This window comes from Molothrus aeneus, chromosome 2 (genome assembly GCF_037042795.1).
Source record: "Molothrus aeneus isolate 106 chromosome 2, BPBGC_Maene_1.0, whole genome shotgun sequence".
Lineage (NCBI taxonomy): Eukaryota > Metazoa > Chordata > Aves > Passeriformes > Icteridae > Molothrus > Molothrus aeneus.
Window position 1 is genome coordinate 116,279,653 of NC_089647.1, and position 19,569 is coordinate 116,299,221.

Here is a 19,569-nt window from a genome sequence, read left to right on the forward strand (position 1 = left end):
CCAGAATGGGTTGGGTTGGAAGGGAGATCAAATCCATCCCATTCCCATGGCAGGGACACCTCCCACTGTCCCAGGTGCTCCCAGCCCCAGTGCCCAGCCTGGCCTTGGGCCCAGCCAGGGATCCAGGGGCAGCCCCAGCTGCTCTGGGCACCCTGTGCCAGGGCAGATTCATTCCCAAGATCCCATCCATCCCTGCCCTGTGAGGGATGAGGCCCTGGCACAGGAGGTGAAGCTGATGAGTCCGTGGTGCTCCATGCGATCCCCGATGTTGCCTCACGGTGATTCCCACACGATGGCCATGCCAGGCTCTGGGGCAGCACTGGCATCTCCCAGATCCATCAGCTTCACCAGCACTGCTCCTACAGCCTGGCCAGCCCCTGTGGCTCTGCACAAGGACCAGCAGCTCCCCTGGCCCACAGCAGGCCCCGCTTACATCGTCCCCGCGCCGCGCTCCATCCTTGTCCCCTTTCCCTAGGAAGATTTCTCCTCAGGGATCTTCCTGGATGGCTGCTCCACGGCCAGCTGGTTCTCCAGGACACAGCAGAGCTTGTAACTCTCGAGGATCTTGGCCTGGAGGTACTCCCTGTCCTTCCTGTGCCAGGCGTCCGTGGCGATGTAGGTGTTGTAGGGGTCGCGGGGCCCCTCGAGGCGCCGCGCCCGCAGGTTGGTCACCATCACCCCCACGCTGAAGAAGCCAAAGAGCCCCAGCATCAGCAGCACGTAGATGATGGCCAGGCTGTCGCTGGCGCTGCTCTCCTGGGGAGGAGCGGAGCTGTTGGAGCGTTCCAGGCACTCCTGGAGCAGTTTGGAGAGGAGCAGGTTCAGGGCCGTGGTGTTCGACAGCGCCAGCATTTGGGATTTCTGTCCTTGGCAATTCTTCCTTACTTTGGCTGGAAAAGGATAAAAGTCAGGGGGTGGCATCAGATAAATGTTGGATTCAGCTCTTTTCTGACCCAGAGTGTTTTAAAACACTTCTCTTTTCTGAGAGGTGTTTTAAAAACCTTTATTCCATTTTCTGTCTCATGAGAAGGGTGAGACAATACAGATGTTATAATTCACAATCAGAGAAGCCATTTCCTAATTACACTACACTATAAATGTTTCTTGGCCTATCACCTTTAGCCACACCTTTAGCCCAAAGCCAATCATCTAAAATTACCCCTTATGGGTCCCACTACATTTTGTCTTTCATAGTTCTGTTTCTCCAAACTACCCAGTCTTATTTGCAAGGCCATCCTCTGAAACTTGTTTCCAGCTCCATTTCTCTCTCAGCAATGTCTGTCCTGTTCCATGGCATTTCTAAGTCAGCATTTCTTATCTCAAGGTTTGCATACAGGTGCACACTGTGTGAGCCTTCTGTCAGGCTTTGAGATTTCTCCACAAATCCATTTCCCACATTTCCCCCTCTCTCTTGAACAGAAAAAACTTCTTTGATGAATCCCACAGATAAAGATGGGATTTCCTCTGTCTCCCTTTCCTGGTTCCCCTCCTCAGTGAGGGATTTGAGAGCCTGGGTGTGATGCCTTAATTTTAGCTTTCATATTTTTCAGGTTCTATGCTGCTTTAGTGTGTAGCTCTGAGCTTCAAGTGTGAGTCAGTTCTCTTCACAGGGCAGGGAGACAGAGCAATCCTTTTCCAGCTTGTACAAGGACAACTGGTACAAGCTCCAGGCCCAAAAAGGGTAAACAAGGGAGAATTGAAGAGAGAAAAACAAGATATAAACAACAGAGAATTGGAGAGAGAAAAACAAGCAGGGTGGGACTGCAGGGGCTAAAGCTGGAATGGGACAATGAACTGCAAGATGCAAATGGAGCAGAACTGATCCCAGGGACAGACCCCGTGCCCGGCCATGCATTTTGGGGCCATTTTGGTTCATCTTGGGTGCAGCCCTGGCTGGGCTCTGGTGCTGCCCAAGGTGGATCCATGGAGACCTTTAAATAAATATCTATAAAAATATTTATTAAAATGTATTTTAATAAATTATTAAATTTTATTGCTGAATTATTACATATATTATAATATTATAATATTAAATTTATATAATTTAATATTTTACTATATATTTTAATATTAAATATATACATTTATATTTAAATATATATTTTATATTATATATTATATATAAAATATAAAATTATAATATATTAAATGATGTCATAATAATTTATTACTAAATTATAGTTTATTTAATCTTTATTATTTTAATAAATCCCTGCTTTATTCTTTAGCTCTGCCCAGTCTCTGCTCTGGGTCAGCGTGCACAAGGCATCAGTTCAGTGTGGAGAGCTCCTCTCATCTCCCACCTGCAACCAGCCAGGGCTGAGTCCATTCCCAGCAGCACCTCCAAGAGCCCCTGGGGCTGCACAGCTGCTCTGTGCTGGTGTGGGGCTGGCTCAGATCTCACCCCGAGCTCCCTGCTGCTGTTTGGGGTTCAGGACTCCCTCCTGAACCCCCCAGCAGGAGGAGGGTCCCAGCCAGGGGGACAGTTCCAATCTCTGCTCTGGGACAGGGACAGCACCAGGGAGGGGCTGGGGCTGTGCCTGGAGGGATTTAGGTTGGATTTTAGGGCAAGGTTCTTGCCCAGAGGGTGCTGGCACTGCCCAGGCTGCCCAGGGAATGGGCACGGCCCCAAGGCTGCCACAGCTCCAGGAGCAGGAGATGGGGACGCCCAGAAGCTTCTGGAAGGCCAAAGCCTCCCAGGCACAGCCTCTGCTCTGCCAGTCTCACACAGGAGGCCCAAGGGTCCTTTTCCTTTTCCAATCCAGCTGTAAATCACTTAATGAGAGGAATTCTGTCAGCACTGCATTCCCAAATCCTCAGCAGCCAGGCAACATCAAATCATAAAATCATTTTGGAGTTGGAAGGGACCTCAAAGTTCATCTTGTTCCACCTCTGCCATGGCAGGGACACCTCCCACTGTCCCAGGCTGCTCCAAGCCCCAGTGTCCAGCCTGGCCTTGGGGATCCAGGGATGGAATTCCATGCCAGCCCTGCCCCCCCTGCCAGGAACAATTCCTCATTGCCAAGATCCCACCCAGCCCTGCCCTCTGGCACTGGCAGCCATTCCCTGGGTGCTGTCCCTGCATCCCCTGGAAATTGTCTCTCTCCAGCTTTCCTGGGGCTCCTCCAGGCCCTGCAAGGCCACCCTGAGCTCAGCCCAAAGCTTCTCCTGTGAACAGTCCCAGCCATGCCAGCCTTTCCTCATCCATGACTGACAGCCCAGAGTCTGGAAAAGGAACATCCCAATGTCCCTGGACCACCTGAATGGGGCATTGTCACTCAAGGTGACCTTGGCACCCCTGCGTGGCTCTCAGGGCTTCCCAGAGCTGTAAATCCACAGGAGCAGCTCAGCAAATCCTTCTCCAGAACACTGAGCCATTGTTGTGTGGGGATTTGGAGGAGGAAGTTCCTCAGAACCATTTCGAGTCCATGCAGGCTGAAAGGGGCAGGAGTGACACCTGTGGCAGGGCATGGTGGCAGCTCAGGGAGCTTTCCCAGGAGCTCTGCATGGGAGGGAGCTCGGCTGGGAATGACCCTGCAGGAACAGCAGGTACCTGGAGCCTTCCTGGGCTTTGTTTATGCCTTGCTGGGGAATAAATCTGCACAAGGAGCTGCTGAAAGAGAGGGACAGAGCCAGGGCTCTGCTCTTGTCCCCAGTGTCCCTCAGGAGGAGAACGTTTCCCTGGAGTATTCACAGCCAAGGGAGCACAGCTCCTGCAGGCATGGAGGGGGGCACACACAGGACAGGTCACATTAATTAATTGTTAATTAATGACCCCTCGTGCTGATTTTCACTGTGAACTCTTTGTCTGAGCACTCACGGGTCTGAGGCTGAGAAATTCAGCACAGGGTGGGGAATTCTCGTGGAATCCTGGAATGGTTTGGGATGAGAGGGACCTCAGAGCCCACCCAGTGCCACCCCTGCCATGGCAGGGACACCTCCCACTGCCCCAGGCTGCTCCAGCCCCAGGGTCCAGCCTGGAACTGAACATTCCAGGGATCCAGAGATGGAATTCCATGCCAGCCCTGCCCACCCTGCCAGGGAACAATTCCTCATTGCCAAGATCCCATCCAGCCCTGCCCTCTGGCACTGGCAGCCATTCCCTGGCTCCTGCCCCTCCAGGCCTTGGGAATTTTCTCTCTCCAGGTTTTTGCAGTTCCATCCCAGGCCAGGTTGGACACTGGGGACATTGGAGCAGCCTGGGACAGTGGGAGGTGTCCCTGCCATGGCAGGGGTGGCACTGGGTGGACTCTGAGCTCCCTCCCAACCCAACCCAGTCTGGGATTCTGTGATTTTATGGCCTGGCCCTGATCCCTGCAGCCCTGGGCTGCCAGAGCTGCCAAAGCCACCCCAGGGTTCTGAGCCCAGCTGGGTGTGCAGAGGCCAAGGGAGGCTCTGGAGAGCTCCTGGTGCCTCCCTGGGAGCTGAGGCCATGGGAATGCCACAGCAGAGCTGCAGAGTGGCTTTGGACTCCAAACACAGGGAATTGCAGCTGGATCTGGCACCTCATGGAGCTGCTGCCAGCTGTGGGGATGGCAGGGCTGACTGGCACCCCCTGACTGGCACTGGCTGCTCCCCAGCAAAGGCACAGCACAAGGTTCTGTGTGCTCCAAAGGGGCTGGATCCTGCTCCCACAGCCTGGATAATGATCCCAGAGCCTGGATCCTGATCCCATAGCCTGGATAATGATCCCTGAACCTGGATCCTGCTCCCAGAACCTGGATAATGATCCCTGAACCTGGATCCTGATCCCATAGCCTGGATCCTGCTCCCAGAGCCTGGATCCTGCTCCTTGAACCTGGATCCTGCTCCCAGTGGAGGGCACCCAGCCCAGTGGGCACCTTCAGCTCCAGCCCAGCCCTTCCTGCCCTGTCTGGGCTGGGCTGATCTCCAGGTGCTGCCAGAGGCTGCTGCTGCCACCAGAGTTTAAATGGGAAAAGGGAATTTTCTGTCCTGGAATGCACCTAAAATCTGTGACCCTCAGCTTTGGAGCTCAACAGGAATTTTGTCCTCGAGCACTGGGAGGAGCTGCAGAGAGCCCAGAGGAGGCTCCAGGATGGGCAGAGGGATGGAGCAGCTCTGCTGGGAGGAAAGGCTGGCACAGCTGGGATTGTTCACCTGCACAGGAGAAGCTTTGGGCTGAGCTCAGGGTGGCCTTGCAGGGCCTGGAGGAGCCCCAGGAAAGCTGGAGAGAGACAATTTCCAGGGCATGCAGGGACAGCACACAGGGAATGGCTCCCAACTGGTATATTGCCATTCCAGTCCCTCATTTCCCTGTGATGGAAATGAGGGGCTGGGATGGAATTCCACCCCTGGATCCCTGGCAGTGCCCAAGGCCAGGTTGGACACTGGGGCTGGAGCAGCCTGGGACAGTGGGAGGTGTCCCAGGGGTGGCACTGGGTGGGCTTTGAGGTCCCTCCCAGCCCAAACTATTCCAGGATTCCATAAAAACTGACTCTTGGCTGCCTCTGTTTCTCCTCCCTGCTTTTGAAACTTTTTGAAACTCCCTGAAGTTTCAATGTGATTTTTATCTCACAAACAGAGCTGGATGTGCAGTGACAGATTTTAGCAGCGTTTTCTCAGCTCTCCCACATCAGAGTGCCCCTATTTCCATTTCCACCAAGCAAACATCTCCAGCCCTCTCTCCTATTGCTGCCAAAAGCATCAGCAGCCAGCCCCAGAAAGCCAGGCAGCTTAGAGGAACACTCACCTTTAGAAAACGCAGCTTTATCACCATTTCCTGTGGTTTGGTGACACAGAAACAAAGCCTGTGCTGCTCTCCGAGCAAAAATCCGCTCAGCACATCTCCCACCTCCCAGACTCTCTGCCTCCCAAACGCCCTGGTGCTCCTGCAGAGCCATGAAGGATCCAGTGACCTCCCTGGCTTGTTTCCCTGCCATTCCTTCAGGGATGAGTGGCTCTGACACCGTCCCCATTGCACAAGGGAGCCCCATTTCCTCACCCCACTGCCGGGAATTTTGCAACCCAGGGCAGCATCCGGGGCACTGCTCCTGCCCCAGCTGGCAGGGAGGGAGAGAGGGAGAGGTGCTGCAGGGAGGGATCTGCAGCTCTGGGCTCTGCAAACACCTCCTGCAGCCCCACCTGGCTGGGAGAGCCTCCCCTGCCTGCCCTGGCCCGTCCTTCCCTGCTCACGCTGGCAGCACCACCGCAGCTCCTGGCGTGGCTTGAGTTAAAGGGCAGCACCTGTGCAGTGGGGGGCATGGAATTGTCCCCACATCCCACTGAATTGTCCCCAAACCCCCACTGAATTGTCCCCAAAAACCCCCAGTGAATTGTCCCCAAACCTCCACTGAATTGTCCCCAAACCCCCACTGAATTGTCCCCAAAAACCCCCAGTGAATTGTCCCCAAACCCCCACTTTTCTCTGCTCACAAGCCAAAAATTCAGTTTTCTTGCAATAGCATGTAGATAACAGCATATAGATATCCCATCCCATTATCCCATCCCATCCCCTCCCATTATCCCATCCCATCCCATCCCATTATCCCATCCCATCCCAATCTCTCCCATCCCATCCCAAGCTGAAGATGAATCCAACCCCATCCCATCAATCCCATCCCAACTCATCCCATCCAACCACATTGGGCACTGAATTGTCCCCAAACCCCCACTTTTCTCTGCTCACAAGGCAGAAATTCAGATTTCTTGTACACAGCATGTAGATAACAGCATATAGATATCCCATCCTATTATCCCATCCCAATCTCAATCCAATCCCATCCACCCCAATCTCTCCCATCCCATCCCAAGCTGAAGATGAATCGAACCCCATCCCATCAATCCCATCCCAACTCATCCCATACAACCTCATTGGGCACTGAATTGTCCCCAAACCCCCACGGATTTGTCCCCAAATCCCCACTGAATTGTCCCCAAACCACCACTTTTCTCTGCTCACAAGGCAGAAATTCAGATTTCTTGCAATAGCATGTAGATAACAGCATATAGATATCCCATCCCATTATCCCATCCCATCCCATCCCATCCCAAGCTGAAGATAAATCCAACCCCATCCCATGAATCCCATCCAACCTCACTGGGCACTGAATTGTCCCCAAACCCCCAGTGAGCTGTCCCCAAAGCCCCACTTTTCTCTGCTCACAAGGCAGAAATTCAGATTTCTCGCACACAGCCTGCAGATATCCCGCTATTCCAGGGTGGAACCCCATCACTCCTCCCTGATCCCACCCATCCCGGCGAATCCCGGGCTGCAGCAACCTCGGGGAGCGAACCCGGCAGGGCTGGAGCAGCGACCAAAGCCCGGCAGGGCAGCCCGGCTCTGCTCCTCCATGGGTTCGGCTCTGCCCATTCCCGGCTCCTGCCCATTCCCATTTTCCCCAGCCCCGCTCCCGTCCCGGGTGCCCGGACACACCTGGGGGCTCCAGCCCCTCCTGGGCAAGGAGGAGATGCCACCCGGGGGTGGCTCTGGGGCTGAGCTGGCTCTGGCTGCTGCTGCCACCAGCCCGCTGCCACTGTCCCGTCCTGGCACGGAGAGCAGGGAAAAGCCGGGCTGGGAGGAGGAGGAGGAGGAGGAGGAGGAGGAGGGAAGGAGGGAGGGCAGCAGAGCCGTGCCCGGGCAGGTGCCCAGGTGGGAGGTGCTGAGGGGGCACCGCAGCTCCTGGCAGGGGAAATGTGCAGCCAGAGCAGCACGGGAGAGAGGGAACCCTGGAATTCCCGAGTGGGAATGACCCAGAGGGAACCCCCAGTGCCAGCCCTGCCCTGCCCAGACCCCAGCAAGCCCAGCCTGGGCATCCCTGGCAGCGCTGGCCAAAGGCTCCTGGAGCTGTGGCAGCCTCGGGGCCGTGCCCATTCCCTGGGCAGTGCCAGCACCCTCTGGGCAAGAACCTTGCCCTAAAACCCAACCTAAATCCCTCCAGGCACAGCCCCAGCCCCTCCCTGTGTGCTGCACCCCTGGGAGCTCTGAGCTCAGGCTGCTCCAGGAGGGCTCCGGGGCTGGGACATTCCCAGAGGTGCTGCCTTGGCCCCTGGCACTCCCCGAGCTCCATCCCCCTGGAATATTGCACATTTTGGGCTGGCAGGAGGAAGGGGGGGGTCATTTCAGGGCTCCCCTCAAACACCTCCCTGGAGGGAGCACTGGCTCCCTGCAGCCACCCCCAAAACCTCAAAAACCACCCCAAATCTCACCCTGTGCTTCCCACGGGAGGGAGAAGCTCTGTGGTCACCGCTGAGCCACGGGGAGCTCACCAGTGCCCACCTGGGAGCTACAAAATGAATTTGTCAGCGCTGAAAGATCCATCTGAGCTCCTGCAGAGGATGCTGCTGCTGTGGGGTGACATCCCCGCAGCATTCCCATCCCTTGGGGTGACAAACATCCCCTCAGCATTCCCATCCCATCCCATCCCATCCCATGGGGTGCCATCCCCTCAGCATTCCCATCCCATCCATGGGGTGCCATCCCCTCAGCATTCCCATCCCATCCATGGGGTGACATCCCCGCAGCGTTCCCATTCCATGGGGTGCCATCCCCTCAGCATTCCCATTCCATGGGGTGACAAACATCCCCTCAGCATTCCCATTCCATGGGGTGACAAACATCCCCTGAGCATTCCCATCTCATCCCATCCCATCCCATCCCATCCATGGCGTGACATCCCCTCAGCATTCCCATCCCATGGCGTGTCGTCCCCTCAGCATTCCTGGGCCAGGGCACATCCCAGTCCATCCCATCCCATGGCCCTGGCAGGGACAGGGGCCCCCAGATCCTCATCAGCTGCAGTAAACAGGGATGGGATGGGATTTATGGGATAAGATGGGGTGGGATGGAACAATGGGATGGGATGGATAGGAATGGATTGGATGGGATTGGATTGAGACTGGGATTGGGATTGGGATTGGGATTGGGATTGGGACTGGAATTGGGACTGGGACTGGGATTGGGATTGGGATGGGATTGATGGGATGTGGTTGGATGGGATGGGTTGGGATGGGATCAATGGGATAGGGTTGGATTCATATTAAATTTGGGATGGATGGGATTGGATTGAGATTGGGATGGGATGGGATGGGATGGGGTGGGGTTGGATTGAGATTGGGATGGGATGGATTGGATGGAGATTGGGATGGGGATTGGGATAGGGGTGGGGTGGGATAAAATGGGATGGGATTGGATTCAGATTCAGATTGGGATGGGGTGGGTTGGGAGGGATTGGGATGGATTGGATTGAGATTGGGATTGGGATGGGATGGAATTGATTTGGATGGGGTGGGTTGGGATGGGATTGATGGGATGGGTGGGATTGGATGGGATGGGATGGGATTAGATTCAGATTCAGATTGGGATGGGATGGGTTGGGAAGGATTGGGATGAGATTGAATTGAGATTGGGATTGGGATTGGGATTAGGATTGGGATTGGGACAATGGGATGGTATGGGATGGGACAATGGGATGGGATGGGATGATGGGATGGGATGGCCTCTCCTTTCCTGACACTCTTTGCCAGCTGCTGTTGCCTGGGCAGCAGCTGGGGAGAGGAATTGAGGTGGTGATGGAGGCACCAATTTAAGCAAATGGATGAAAATGTCTCAGCATTTCCTTGCTGCCCACTTTCCCAGACCTTTATTGCATTTACCCTCAGGGTGAGGGTGCAGCCCCTGCTTCCCCTGCCTGAGCTGTTGCTGCATCTCAGTGAGGGAGCAGCCTGTGGGATTCATTTCCTACACTGGCACAAATCTCTGGTGCAATTTGCCTTTCTGCCGGCTCAGTTTCCCCCTCCAGGGCAGCCCAGTTCTCCCCTGCCCCTGGGTGTGATGGTGTTCACAGAGGTCCCAGGAGGAGGGAAGAGATGAGGATCTGACTCCATGTTTCAGAAGGCTTGATTTATTATTTTATGATATATATTATATTAAGACTATACTAAAAGAATAGAAGAAAGGATTTCATCAGAAGGCTGGCTAAGAATAGAAAAAGAATGATAAAAGTTTGTGGCTCAGATTCTGTGTCCGAGCCAGCTGGGCTGTGATTGGTCATTAATTAGAAACAACCACATGAGCCCAATCCCAGATGCTCCTGTTGCATTCCACAGCAGCAGATAACCATTGTCACATTTTGTTCCTGAGGCCTCTCAGCTTCTCAGGAGGAAAAATCCTAAGGAAAGGATTTTTCATAAAAGATGTCTGTGACACCTGGGAACCTGGAGCAGGATCTGATCCTCTTGTTCTCACAGCTCCCAGGGAATTCCCCCTTCTAGGTGAATTTCAAAGCCTGGCAAAGGAGCAGGGGGGCCAAGGAAGAGGGAGAAGCTGAAGGGGTGGCCCAGGCTCAGGAGGAGTCACAAGGGGAGGAGATTTCCTTCCCCGGACCATGGCACCAGTTTGAGGCCAAGCACGGCCACCAAAACCCTGGGATGTGAGGAAATGCTGTGCCTGAGTGTTTGAACTCCCCAAATGACTGAAAGGTGCCCAGAGTTTAACCCAGCCCAGGAGCATCACCAGGAAAAGCTGTGGGAGGACAGGCTGGGGCTGGTTAGGGAAAGTGCACTTGTGGATAAATCCATTTGAGGAAATAAATGGGTGACATCAGCAAGGCAGGAGGCTCAGAAATGGGGCTAGGGCAGCAAAGGCTCCCTCTGGGGCGGCCACAGTGAGCTGGATCCAGGAGAGATCCATGAGGGAGGAGGAGGAAGGGGAGGAGGAGGAGGGTGTGGGTGGTCAGTGACAGCACAGTCAGGCCCTGCTTCCTCCTCGTGGGGGAAATCTGGGACAAAATCTGATCCTGCCACTGCCTGGGCCAGCCTGACTCTTCCCTGAGTGCCTGGGAACGGGGGTGGGACAGGAGCAAGGATCTGGGATGGCAGATGTGAAAAGTGCATCTTAGATGGCTCTGTGCAGAGATTTACTGTATGCATTTTGTTGTGTTGATTAGTAGTCCTGTATTAACACTTTAACAAGTATATTTATATTTATAATTATTATATATATAATATATTAAATATAATATAATTATTAATTATTATTTATAACTATGTAAATTATATATTTATATATTTATATATATTTATATATAAATATATTTATATATAAGAATGAATTATTATATCTAAATTATATATAATTATATTATATATAATAATGAATTATATATAAATAATTATTTATAATATTTTATATATATAAGCAATTATTATATATAATATATTTATAAATATATATAATAATTATAAATATATTTATAACATTTTAATTTTCATGGGATGGTAAATGCAGTTTTGTAGTTAAAGGTAACTTTTGTAGTTAAAATAGGAACTATGTATGTGGGATATTTTTTTAAGAAAGGAATGAGGTACTTGCACCAGACAGCAGCCACAGGACACCTGAATCTTTCAGAGAAAGAGAATTTATTGCCCCATTATCAGGAGAAATGAACTTCTTCCTGCCTCACTCAGCCATGATGACACCGTCAGGGTTCAGAGGAAGCAGCTGACACTGCCCAGCCAGAATCCTGAGTTTGAATGGAATTTATGCATCATGTGTGAGGTGTAGGAATATGCAACAGGCTGTTGCTTTTTAGGGTTAATCCTCTGGTAATGTGGGGCCTTTTTCGGGCTCGTGCTGCCCAGAAAAGGTACCTGGATGTCTGTAACTCTTTGTTTCTATTGTCTCATATTGTCCTAATCCAGATTGTCCAAATTATTATTACTCTGATTATAGTGCTATTGTTATAACCATTTTGTTACTATTAAACTTTTAAAATTTTAAAAACAAGTGATTGGCGTTTTTCACAATTGGCAGAGGGTTGGGGATGGCAGAGGTGGCCGTGCCAGGGCAGGGAGCTGTGGGGACAGGCCAGGCCCAAGGAGGGCACTGGGGCCATTCCTTGTGCCCTTCTGCCAGGGCAGGGCTCTGGTGTCCCCCAGGCAGCTCTGGGGTCACCTTCCCATCCCACAGGACACAGGGAGGGGGCAGAGGATGCCTGGGGAGGAGGGAACCCCTCTGTGGGGACAGGGGGGCTCTGCTGAGCTCCGGTGCCATCCCAGCTCCATTCCTGGGGCAGCGAGGGAAATCCCAGCCCAGGGAGGAGCTGGAGCTGCTGCAGAGAGCCCAGAGGAGGCTCCAGGATGAGCAGAGGGATGGAGCAGCTCTGCTGGGAGGAAAGGCTGGCACAGCTGGGATTGTTCACCTGCACAGGAGAAGCTTTGGGCTGAGCTCAGGGTGGCCTTGCAGGGCCTGCAGGAGCCCCAGGAAAGCTGGAGAGAGACAATTTCCAGGGCATGCAGGGACAGCACCCAGGGAATGGCTTCACACTGAAAAACTACAGGTTTAGATCAGACATAAGGAACAATTTCCTCCCTGGCAGGGTGGGCAGGGGCTGGGATGGAATTCCCAGAGCAGCTGGGGCTGCCCCTGCATCCCTGGCAGTGCCCAAGGCCAGGCTGGGCACTGGGGACAGTGGGAGGTGTCCCTGCCATGGCTGGGGTAGATTGGGATGAGCTTTAAGTTCCCTCCCAACCCAAATCCAGATTTCATCATTTCTGGTCTGATTCCCTCTGCCTTCCCCTTGTGATTTGAATTCCATCCCCTCAGGACTCTCTCCCTGTGTCCAGGTTCCTTCCAGAGCCATCCCTGGAAGGTGATCCCTGTCCAAACCCAGCTGGGAATGGCTGCCAGTGCCAGAGGGCAGGGCTGGGTGGGATCTTGGCAATGAGGAATTGTTCCCTGGCAGGGTGGGCAGGGCTGGCATGGAATTCCATCCCTGGATCCCTGGCAGTGCCCAAGGCCAGGCTGGACACTGGGGCTTGGAGCAGCCTGGGACAGTGGGAGGTGTCCCTGCTATGGAATAGGATGATCTTTAAGGTCATTTCCAAACCTTTTAGGCCATTTTAATTCATTCTCTGAGGTCTCAGAGCCTGTGTGGGCCCCAGTCCCCTCCCAGTGCCAGCAGTGTCACCTCCAGCCCAGGCAGGGCTGTGTCTCCACCAGCGCAGATCCATTGTTCCAGAAGCAAATCTGTAACTTCTATTTGACTTTAGGGGGCCTTGACAGCACCTGTGACTGGGAGATTATTATTTAATATATTTTTTAAGAGCTCCAACTCGGTGTAGGAATCCTCTTTGCCCTCCTGGATCTGTCAGTAGGCACAGATTTCATTTTGCCCAGGCCAATGACGAGCTGTGGAGTGATGGGATCCCTCAGGAAGTTTTCTCTGGAAGGTGATAAAGGACATTTCCCAGCACAGGGTCTTGCAGATCTCTTGAAACTGCATTCCTGGAAGCCTTTGGGTTTTAAATCAGCCTCATTTTTGTTTTGAGGAAAGAAATACTGAAATAAGAATGGGGAGCAGACACTTTAAATTTAAATACACTTTAAAGTGTATTTGACTTTAACTTTAAAGTTAAAATATACTTTATTCTTTCAATGAATTTTCCCTTTTCCTTGAAGAAGCTGCTGCTGTGGCCCTTGCACAGGAACAGATGAGGTCTAAAATGTTTCTGTGCAAGTCTTTATCTGTGGCATGGTAACCCCTGAAAACCAGGGAGAAGGAGCAGAGCTGTACAAACCCTCCCTGGCAGAGTTCTCTGGGCTCCTGAGCAGGAGGGAGGGAGAAATACCTCAGAATTCATTCAATAATTCAGAATTAATTCAGGAATAATTTGGTTTCTGGCCCCACAGTGCCCCGAGCTGGGCCCAGCTCTGCTCCCTTGGCCCAGCCCAGGGGACAGGAGGTGGCCAGGTCCTTCTCCAGCTCCATCCCCACCCCAAGTGTGTCCCCCCATGAGAGAGCTCTGCTGCCAAAGGCCATGGCCAGCCCCTTTGGGATCTGGCACCTCCAGCTCAGCCCAAACCCTGCAGAGATAATTTTGGATTGAGGTTTTCCAAGGATGGAAAGTCCTACAAAGGATGGCCAAGGGGGGGACGTAATTCACTTGCTGCTATCCCAGCATTAATTAATTAATTAATTAATTAATTAATTACAACCCCAAAGCCCGAAAAACAAGGGATTGGAGCACCTGGCCCCCCTCTCTGCATGATCTCTGCCAGGATCCAGAGCTTCCCTTGGCAGCAGCAGCGAGGCCACAGCTCAGGGATGCAGCAAATGCACTGGAGCTGGGATTTCCTGCAGCTGGGCAAACTGGCTGCACTCTGCAGCCTGCCACTGAAATGCAGCTTAGAGTGGGGAAAAAAAACCCCACAGTGTTAAATTAAAAATGTGCTGATGGCTGCAGCTTTGGAAGGGGCTGGATGGGGAGGCTTCCAACCCCAGAGCCATTGAATCCCATTAAATTCAGGAATTTAATGCAGGAATTCCTGTACTGCAGAGGAGCTCTGAGCCCTCAGCAGAGGCACAGGGACTGGAGAGTTGGTTTTGGTGAGGATGGTTCAGATGGGGCACCACCAATCACCACTCACAGATTCAGTGACCAGACAGAGGAAATTAGGATTAGTGCTGACCCAGATTGGAGTTTATTGTTCCCAGGGGTGCTGGGCGGGTTCCTCCCCTGAGGCACAAACTCACCCCCACTGGCACAGGGTGCCCAGAGCAGCTGGGGCTGCCCCTGCATCCCTGGCAGTGCCCAAGGCCAGGCTGGGCACTGGGGACAGTGGGAGGTGTCCCTGCCATGGCAGGGGTGGCTCTGGGTGGGCTCTGGGGTCCCTCCCAGCCCAAACCATTCCAGGATTCTGGGATCCCCTGTGAGGTTATGGGGGTTATCAGCTCCCACAGGCTGAGCAGAGGGAGGAAGGTGAGAGCCTGGATCCCAGACTCAAACAGACATCCCAGGAGCAAACAGAAGCCCAGAATGGGCTGGGTTGGAAGGGACCTTAAAGATGATTTTGTCCCAGCCCTGCCATGGCAGGGACACCTCCCACGGGCCCAGGCTGCTCCAAGCCCCAGTGTCCAACCTGAATCACATCCCTTGGGGTTGGTTCATCCTCCCAGCATTTAAAGTACTGAAAGCCTGACCTGTTTGATCTCCTTTGATCCTTCAGCAAAAATATCATGGAACCTTTGGATTTTCCTCCACAGAATCCAACCACCCCAGAGGGCATTTTGTACCCCCCTTTTTATCAGCAGATCCCAGAACCCCCAAATCCCTGAGGATTCTGGCCCAGCCCTGCCAGCCCATGCAGTGCCAGCTGTGCCCCATGGGCACCTTGTCCCCAGCCCAGAGCACTCAGTGCCACCTGCAGGGGACACCTGCAGGGCTGGATGTTCCCTGGGCAGCTCTTCCCAAGGCCTGAGCTCCCTTTCCATGGGCAAATTCCTCCCAGCACACTGAGAAGCAGGGATGTTCTATGGTCAGAAACCAATTTTCATGGTGGCATTGTCAGAAGAATGAAAGATCCAAGATTCCCCCATGGTGCAGGAAAAAGGATCTGTCCAAAGATCCCCTCCAAGCTCCCAGGAATTTGCACCAAATTCGCTGAGGAATGTCAGGAGGGGAGGGTCCTCCATGCACAAGGAAGAACCTCAAAAATACCTCAAATTCAGGAAAAGAGCCTCCTGTCCTGAGAAGCAAAACTGGGAAAGGTTTTTGTGTTACGCTGAAGCTGAAGCTCTCTGCCCACACCACCCTCAGCACGTGAGCCCCAGCCTTGCCTCCCTTATCAAGGAAGTTTTTCAGAGGCAGCAGCAGCCCTGAGTAATTTCTTTATCTCATTTCCTCTTCTTTACAAGTGCCTGTGTTTTGGTGTGGGGCCCAGATAAGCTTTTCTCTCCAGGCAGCCCCTGTGTGTCTTCCTGCTGGGCTGGTTTTGCCCTGAGCACACACGGACAGGGCAGCAGCAGCTGATTCCCAATTCCCACCCTTCCCACACCTTGGGCGCTCCTGCTCCAGTGATTCCCAGTGGAATGAGAGGGTCAGGAGTTCTCCTGGATGTGCAGCTACACCCCTGCAGCCCTCACTGGATAACTGCTGTGGATTTGTGTAAAAACAGATTTGCTCATCCCTCCTTACCCCAATTTTCCATGGATTTAACCATTTTAGGATTTAACCATTTGAGGATTTAACCATTTGAGGAGGAGCAAATTCATTCCAAGCGTGCTATGAGTGAAGTCAAACCTCATTCATGGTCCCCAGGCAGAGCCAGAACTGTTGGAATTGCTCCCAAAATCCCTTTCTGAGCAGCAGCAGAGGAGCCAGGCCATGGGATTGGGAATGGTTTGGTTTGGGGGGGATTTAGGGACCATCCAATTCCATGGGTAGGATTTCCACTATCCCAGCTTGTTCCAGCCTGGCCTTGGACACTTCTCCTGGACCTTTGGAAGGTGCCCACCATGGTGGGGTGGCAGTGGATGGGCTGTAAGGTTCCTGCCAGGATTCCCATCCTGGGATTCCAGGGCCATTCCCTGGCCAGCACACGGGCTCAGGGCAGTGTTTGTGTGGCCTCTCTGCTCGCCTGTGTGGGCTGAGCTGGTGCAGATGCACTCAGCATTGAAATCCTTACCTGGAGCAGCACCTGCCTGAGGAGGGGAACACTGAGCCCTTGTCCCAGGCAAATCCTTCTCTTCCCTCTCCAGGTCAGCACCGTGGAACTTCCCCGAGGCTGGAGAAGACCTCCAAGGCTGGGCCCAGGCTGCTCCTCCTCAGCTCCTGCTGCACTAAAAACTGCCAGGGCTGAGGTGTGGGAGAGGTGCAGGAAGTGCTGATGGTGATGATAATAAATTGATTTTGGAGTGATCATCTGCCTTCAGTGTCTGAGGAAGGACAGAGACAAGGACAGAGGGACAGAGACAGAGACAAAGGGACAGAGACAGAGACAGAGGGACAGAGACAAGGACAGAGGGACAGAGAGACAGGGACAGAGACAGGGACAGAGGGACAGAGACAGAGACAGACAGAGCTCCCTGCAGTGCCCAAGGCTGCAGCTGCCCCTGCCAACACCTGGCACTGCTCAAATTGGAACTTTTTACCTTAAAACTCATCTCCTCCACCCCTGCCATGGCAGGGACACCTTCCACTGTCCCAGGCTGCTCCCAGCCTGGCCTGGGACACTTCCAAGAATGGGGCAACCACAGCCTTTCGAAGCTCTCTGAACTTCAGAGCTCCTTCCTTCTCCTGAGCTTTCTGCTGCACTTTGCATGACTGATAAATGTGTTTTCCTTTCTTTTTTTCTTTTATGGCTGAAGAGAAAAAAATGGACAGTATAGGGAGGGGTTGGGGTTTAGGGCTCTACTGGAAATGTTGTGGATCATCAGAGCTCCAGGGGGAACTCGTGGAAGATTTCCAGTTCCTGAAGGGGCTCAGGAGGGCTGGAGAGGGACTTTTGACAAGGAGATGGAGTGTCAGGAGAAGGAATTTGATATTAGGGGGAAATTGTTCCCTGGCAGGGTGGGCAGGGGCTGGGCTGGAATTCCCAGAGCAGCTGGGGCTGCCCCTGCATCCCTGGCAGTGCCCAAGGCCAGGCTGGGCACTGGGGACAGTGGGAGGTGTCCCTGCCATGGCAGGGGTGGCTCTGGGTGAGCTCTAATGTCCCTTCCAGCTCAGCAATTCCATAACCCTGTGATTACCCCACCATGCCATTCCTAATGCCATGACTAAATTATTTACTAATTTTAAGCCTCCTTTGTTTGTTCCACACAAGGAAATGGAAAAAGTGAATTCCTGTTGATCAACCCCTCTGCCAGATCCAGCACATTATTCCTTTTGTTTGGAAAGTTTTGTTTCCAAACACCATCCATTAATCAAGGCCCAGTAATGCAGCACTTTGTCCATCCAAATATTTTCCAGCAGATCTCACCAGGGGGATGTTCTTTATCCTGCTGTTATGACCAGCTGCACTCCCATCAAAAAGCTCAGCGTGGCATCACCTTCTAACCCAAACTGAAACAAATCAATGGGATTCTTGCTCCATTTAGGAGCTTTAACCACCTGTGAGCATCACAGGAGTGCTCTGGGCAGTGGGGAGCACTGGGAATGATGAGGGGCTGGGAGCTGGGGGAGCACTCGAATCCTTTGCCTTGATGCTGGTGTTTGTTTGGAATTCTCCTCCACCCAGCTCTGTTAAAGCTGAGCTTTAACATCCTCAGTGCTTCCCATCCTTCACTAAATGTAATAAAGCTTCTGATGGCAAATTAATTAAACACGTTGACAGCTGTGATTTAATTGTGGGGGATGAGGGAACCTCTTGGAAAGAGTCAAAGAGAGGTGCCCCTCAAAGTGGAGCTTTCCAGGGCAAAGCAGTGGCTGGAAAGCAAAGCCTCTGTTTGCTCCACTGCACTTGAAGTCCGAAATTCACTCCTTTTTTTCCCACACAACAGAAAAACATCCCATGGGATTTTTTTTTTCTTTTGAATCTCACCCAAAAATTCACGTTTGGTGTGAGAGGGACCTTAAATTCCATCCCATTCCAGCCCTTCCACTCTGCCAGGTTGTTCCAATCCCTGTCCAAGCCAGCCTTGCAGGGGTGTCCATCCACGATCTGGGGGCTGCTCATCACACCAGCCAATGAACCAGGACACAAAACTGCCTAAAATACCAAAAACAAACCTGAAATAATCAAGGAATCAACACTGCAGTTTAATTAAAGCTGCAACATCCAAGTTCTCCAGTGGGTTTGGATCACAGAATGGGTTGGGTTGGGTTGGGTTTGGGGTTAGATTTTTTTTAAAAAACTGAGATCAAAACCAAATTATCTGCAAATGTGGCTTTTACAGGGCCAAAGGATCACCAGGGTTGGAAGAGACCTTCAAAATCCCCCAGCAGCACCAGCATCAACCCAAGGGCCACATCCTGAACACTCCCAGAGGCTCCAGCACCTCCCTGGGCAGCTCATCCCGAGGCCCGACCACTCTTCCAGGGACAAACACCCTGGAATATCCAATCTGCACCTCTGTGAGCTCCCAACACCACCTGGAGAGCACAGATCCCGTCTGTGGTGCCTGGGCCAGGCCTCCAGCAGCCACCCCTGGCCAGGTGTGTCCAGCCAGGGCTGCTTTTCCTTTCAAGCTGTGCCAGGATCTCCCTCCATGCCCCAAACAGCCACTGGCCAACAAAGCAAATGCACTCAGGGCAAAGTCAGTGCAAATAATTGGGGAGTTTTCTGCAGTTCAAAAGGAGGAGGAGGAGGAGGAGGATTGCTTCCTCCCCAGCTCCACCCACAGCAAACCCAGCACAAAAGGCTTCTGTTCTGTCTCCCAAAGAAAAATCCCCTGGCATTTCACTTTGATTGATGATACACAATAAACTGAGGCAGGAACCCAGTGCATGTGTTGGGTTGGAGCACAGGGACTCCAAACATGGATCCTGCCCCATTCCTGGGGCTGCCCATGCCCAAGGACCCTGGAACCAGCCCAGGGAGGAGCTGGAGCTGCTGCAGAGAGCCCAGAGGAGGCTCCAGGATGGGCAGAGGGATGGAGCAGCTCTGCTGGGAGGAAAGGCTGGCACAGCTGGGATTGTTCACCTGCACAGGAGAAGCTTTGGGCTGAGCTCAGGGTGGCCTTGCAGGGCCTGGAGGAGCCCCAGGAAAGCTGGAGAGAGACAATTTCCAGGGGATGCAGGGGCAGCACCCAGGGAATGGCTTCACACTGAAAAATTACAGGTTTAGATCAGACATGAGGAACAATTTCCTCCCTGGCAGGGTGGGCAGGGGCT

At 52.8% G+C, this 19,569-nt stretch overlaps 1 protein-coding gene across 1 annotated transcript; it reads right to left on the reverse strand.

Moving 5' to 3' along the window:
- Nucleotides 1-235: 235 nt before the first annotated feature.
- Nucleotides 236-18,305, reverse strand: KCNE1 (potassium voltage-gated channel subfamily E regulatory subunit 1). Its single transcript, XM_066545574.1, has 2 exons — nucleotides 18,278-18,305; nucleotides 236-890 (listed from the first exon to the last, which is right to left on the reverse strand). The coding sequence occupies exon 2, from the start codon at nucleotides 850-852 to the stop codon at nucleotides 472-474; it is 381 nt and encodes a 126-aa protein (XP_066401671.1). The 5' UTR covers nucleotides 853-890; nucleotides 18,278-18,305; the 3' UTR covers nucleotides 236-471.
- Between the last annotated feature and the right edge of the window lie 1,264 nt (nucleotides 18,306-19,569).